At 42.1% G+C, this 3,415-nt stretch overlaps 1 protein-coding gene across 1 annotated transcript; it reads left to right on the forward strand.

Moving 5' to 3' along the window:
* Positions 1-1,849: 1,849 nt before the first annotated feature.
* LOC138906281 (uncharacterized) lies at positions 1,850-2,473 on the forward strand. The gene has a single exon (XM_070194816.1). It carries the CDS (start codon positions 1,850-1,852, stop codon positions 2,471-2,473), a length of 624 nt encoding a protein of 207 aa, XP_070050917.1.
* Positions 2,474-3,415: the final 942 nt, after the last annotated feature.

Consider the following 3,415-nt stretch of genomic DNA (forward strand, 5'->3'; position numbering starts at 1 on the left):
GTTTTCCTTACTTGGGCTCATTCATATTTCATTTGTATTCTAGTTAAGTTGTTTCTTTATTAATTGGTTATTTCCTGTTGCCATTTGTGCTTCTATTATTTCAACTTTTGGTTATAAATTTGCCATCCTTCTATTGTTGGTCTTACATCGATGTTCTCTCCACTGTTAGCTTTACGTTATATCCTGCACAGGTTTACATGTCTGGTAGGTGTCTTGATCTGGCCTCGTCACTACTCTACTGATGTTAGTCTTGATACTTACTGGGGTACTGTTGAAGTGTACTCAAGCTACTCTTCTGCATATTTTTGTGCAGATCCACGTACTTCTGATCGAGTTGGGTTTGAAACTTATGTCGATGCGGCTGGAGTCACCTTCTGTTGTCTTTTATTTCCACTCTTTACTATATTTCCACTCTTTACTCTTAGAGAAGGTTATGACTTGTACTATCGATTTTGGGATTGTATGATCGACGTTGGCTCAGCTATGTTGTATCCATTATTATTTAATATATTGCAGTTAAGTAGTTAAATTTCAGTAATAATCAGCATATGTTAGGCTTACCTAGTCTTAGAGACTAGGTGCCATCACGACATCCTAAGGTGGGAAATTGGGGTCGTGACAAGTTGGTATCAGAGCTCTAGGTTCATAGGTGTTACGAGTCATAAGTAGGTTTAGTAGCATCTTACGGATCGGTATGGAGACGTCTGTACTTATCTTTGAGAAGCTACGAAACTGTTAGGAAAACTTCACTTCTTTGATTCCTTATCGTGCGTCATTGATTCGGCTTGAAGCATATATCTACAATGCCTTGGCATCCACTTGTGTATGATATTGCGCACTCAATACCAGCTATACACCGATGGTTCATGATGTCGCGGATGGGCTAGGAGGGGTCCATGGATACTCTATCATTGTCTCAACGTGTTGTCCAGACTGAAGACGAGGGCATTGGTAGATTCCTAGTTGTTCGATTATGGGATGCAGCCGGTTCATGTATCTGGTTGGTGAGTGCGAGTTTTGAAGGACTTAATTGGGTGCCTAGACGTCGTGATCATGGTAGGGTCATGAGGTGGATATTGATTTGAGGATAGTTGGTAGTGTTAAAGACTATGTGGTTGGTATGGGATTTCAATTCAGTGAAAGGTACATATTATCATTCAAGGCACTAGAGGAAGCGAGTTTGACTGTAACGAGGATGGACATGCGCTTAGTAGATGATTTGAGGTATCTTATGATTGGTGTTGTACGAGCTATGAATGTTGGTATTATGGATCATTGGATATTATGTCCTATGGCTGTGCGTCAAGTGAGGGAATCCACTGTCGACGATCAGATTGCAGGGTCATGTGTTATATCAGTTTTGTCTTGAGATATATATATGGTATTGAAGGGTTTCCCGAAATCTATATATGATTAAGATTTGAGATTTGCATGGGATAATGCTAAGACTTGCACTATTTCTGCGTTATTAATAATTCTACATTTCTGTATAAGAGAGGTTTGAAGAAACAGCTTCGGACTCACAGAAGGTCTCTTCAGAGTGGGTATCTCGGTTGCGGCATTATGGGGTGCTTTAGAGGAAACATAGTGGTTTATGAGCTTCTGGGCTACGTGGTTCATGCTAGGATATTCTGCATTGAGCTTTGGATTTGGGATCGTTGTGTATCGACAAGGATTTCCAGAGAAGTGTCACTGTATTCTCCGCACCATGGGCATTGTGGAGATGAGCAGAGTTGCTTTTACTAAATTTTAGTTGTTAGGGGCAGCATATCAGTGGTGGAAGGTTCATGAGGAGAGTAGACAAGTCGATGCAGCACCACCCACTTAGGCTCAGTTTTCAGAGATTCTCATGAGAGATTTTGTTCCCCAGACCCTTAGGGATGCATGGCGCGTGGAGTTTAAGAAGCTACGCCATGGTACTCTGTCGGTGTCAGAGTATGCTATTAGATTTAAATATTTGTCCAGGCACGCACTTGCTTTGGTTTCTACATTTAGAGAATGGGTCCGCAAGTTCATTGAGGGGCTCAGTTATGGTATTTCATTCAGTATGGCTCGGGAGTTGGAGACGGATGTTTCATTCCAGCAGTTGGTAGAGATCGCTCGCAGATTAGAGGGTATGTTGGGTCAAGAGAGAGAGGACAGGATGGCTAAGAAGCCTCATGGACTAGGAGGATCTATTGGTCCCTATTTTGGAGGCAGGGTATGTCATGGTAGAGGTTTTGTGGGTCAGCCAGTTCAGTTTGCACTACAGTTTTCACCTAGTTTTTCAAATATCCATGGGTCCCAAAGTACCCGTACCGGACAACTTCCACAGCTACGTCAACGGAGAGGCTGCTTTGAGTGTGGATATACAATCCACATTGTGAGAGATTGTCCTAGACTTCGGACATATGTGTCACAACGAGGTATTCAGGCTATGAGTTCTACTCCAAATGCTGTTATACTTGCACCGCCAGCTAGGGGTAGAGGTTAGGCGGGTAGAGGTCATCCTAGAGGGGGAGGTCGGGCCCATTATTATGCTTTTCATGGTTGGGAAGAGGCTCATGCACTAGATGATGTCATTACAAGTATGGTTTCGATTGATTACAGATATACATTTGTGTTATTTCGATCCGGTCCCATTTATTGGTAAGATTCATCCTACCTTGATCCACATATGGTTGTGTTTTATGATTCTTGTACTATGTTCATGTGTTCATGCGAGCTGGGGAATTCTCTTGTGATAGCATGTGTCTATCGTCCTTGTTTGGTTTATATTGAGGGTCATGAGGCTTGGGTGGACTTTCTGTTAGTTAAATACGATAAGATTTGATGTGATCTCTAGATGGTTTGCCCAGACATGTGGTTTAGGTGCTCTAAAGGTACTGGAAGTTGTTACGTTTCGTGGTTCTGGTTCTATGAGGTTGAGTTAGTAGGATAGTTTAGTTGTTGCGATGTTTACCTTACTTGTGACTCTGAGTAGAGGATGGGGACTTCGTCTTCTTTGTGAATAGGAATGTTGGTGTCGGGATATGTGTCGCAGACATGGCATATTAAGGTAAGATTTGTTGTGGTTGTTGCGTGTATCTTTCTTCTTCCTTATGGATTGGATCCTTAGTATGGCATCGATGGGGAGTTGTGCCTACTTGGCTTGTTCGACGGTTCTCTCATGTGTTCCTCTTTTCATAGTCAGTCATATTCGAATTGTGCTTGATGGGTTTGGATTGCGATATATGTGCCTAGGTTTCGTTCGATGTGGCTTGTTGATCAGGTGAGTAGTTATGAGTTTCATATGTTTCTTGTATCATTGTCGGTGTTGTAAAGGTTTGGAATAAGGTTCTAGTCGATGTGAGACTATTTGCCGGTACTAGGCTTGGTAATGGGCAACTATTGTGGTCAGAATTATTTCTATAAGCATATGGGTGATGTGTTGTGT

The sequence above is a fragment of the Nicotiana tomentosiformis genome, chromosome 2 (assembly GCF_000390325.3).
Source record: "Nicotiana tomentosiformis chromosome 2, ASM39032v3, whole genome shotgun sequence".
Lineage (NCBI taxonomy): Eukaryota > Viridiplantae > Streptophyta > Magnoliopsida > Solanales > Solanaceae > Nicotiana > Nicotiana tomentosiformis.

Coding starts and splice junctions, on each gene's coding strand:
- LOC138906281 (XM_070194816.1), top strand. CDS start 1,850: ATGAGAGATTTTGTTCCCCAGACCCTTAGGGATGCATGGCGCGTGGAG.